The 1,110-nt window shown below is 43.2% G+C and overlaps 2 protein-coding genes across 2 annotated transcripts in view; one reads left to right on the plus strand and one right to left on the minus strand.

Annotated features, from left to right (window-relative positions):
- LOC116686444 (oocyte zinc finger protein XlCOF7.1-like) overlaps positions 1 to 1,110 on the plus strand; it is a 588,898-nt gene that overhangs the window by 531,332 nt on the left and 56,456 nt on the right. The window lies entirely within an intron of this gene.
- Positions 1 to 1,110, minus strand: part of LOC116686445 (RE1-silencing transcription factor) — a 47,904-nt gene that overhangs the window by 15,940 nt on the left and 30,854 nt on the right. Inside the window, exons 4-5 of the mRNA XM_032511459.1 lie at positions 756 to 1,110; positions 25 to 483 (exon numbers count right to left, since the gene is read on the minus strand). The exon at positions 756 to 1,110 is cut by the window's right edge and continues 660 nt beyond it. Coding sequence (XP_032367350.1) covers positions 25 to 483; positions 756 to 1,110 — 814 coding nt within the window. The remainder of the gene's footprint in view (positions 1 to 24; positions 484 to 755) is intronic.

A 1,110-nucleotide genomic window follows, 5' to 3' on the forward strand; every position in this document is an offset into this window, starting at 1 on the left:
ACCTTCAAGAATTGTTATACTCACCACATCTCAAATCATGTTTCATAGAGTTTAAAGCTGAATGAGGTTCTGTGGGCTTCTTCCAATCAGCACTGTCATCAGCCTCAGGATCAGAAGATTGTCTAGTCTGGTCTTCAGTCTCTGGTTGTAAAAGTGGATGTGAGTTCCTGGCTGGTTCTGGGCCTCCACAGTCCTCTCCATCAGCTTCTGTTTCCATGTGTTGAGTTTGTCTCTGATGAAGCTGTGAGGACTGAGCTTCCTCTTCATCATCTTCACTCTTCACAGGGACAGGAGTGAATGGGAACTTGGTGATATCAGCCTCCTCCAGCCCTTGAAGCTGCTCTCCCTCCTGACTGCTCCACAGTTCCTCCTGTTCCTCTTTAATGTGTGGGGGGGCCTCTGGCTCCTGCTGGTCCATACTGGAGCTACAATCCTGCTGCTCAGGGGGAACCACTTCTTTAACCACTGACAGCTGCTGAACATCTGCAGGAAACAGAATGAAAAACATACAATGACAACTACCCAAACTAAACTCAAACCAATGATAATGAGAGCTAGTTTGTATCATAAATACAAAGACAAACAGCAAAATAAATTTTAATGACTTAACCAAATATTTAGATTTTAGTAATGTCACGAGTTTTTGCAAGCCTGTTCAAAACTTGAAGATTTTACTAATTTCACAACTTAATAAAACTTAAGGATTTTAGTTATTCCATGACTTTTCCAAGACCTTCAAGAATTGTAATACTCACCACATCTTGAATTATGTTTCAGAGAGTTTAAAGCTGACTGAGGTTCTCTGGTCTCCTTCCAATCAGCACTGTCATCAGTCTCAGGATCAGAAGAGTCTCCAGTCTGGTCTTCAGTCTCTGGTTGTAAAAGTAGATGTGAGTTCCTGGCTGGTTCTGGTCCTCCACAGTCCTCTCCATCAGCTTCTGTTTCCATGTGTTGAGTTTGTCTGCTGGCTGGAGGCTCTACCTCTCTGTTCTCCTCCGTTTGACTCTGATGAGGCTGTGACGCATTATGACCAACACATTTATGCCTTTTGACCTGATTACGCCACTGTAATGTCTTGTCACAAATACCACAGCTAAATCGTTTTACCCC

The sequence above is a fragment of the Etheostoma spectabile genome, unplaced genomic scaffold, assembly GCF_008692095.1.
Source record: "Etheostoma spectabile isolate EspeVRDwgs_2016 unplaced genomic scaffold, UIUC_Espe_1.0 scaffold378, whole genome shotgun sequence".
NCBI classification, from domain to species: Eukaryota; Metazoa; Chordata; class Actinopteri; order Perciformes; family Percidae; genus Etheostoma; species Etheostoma spectabile.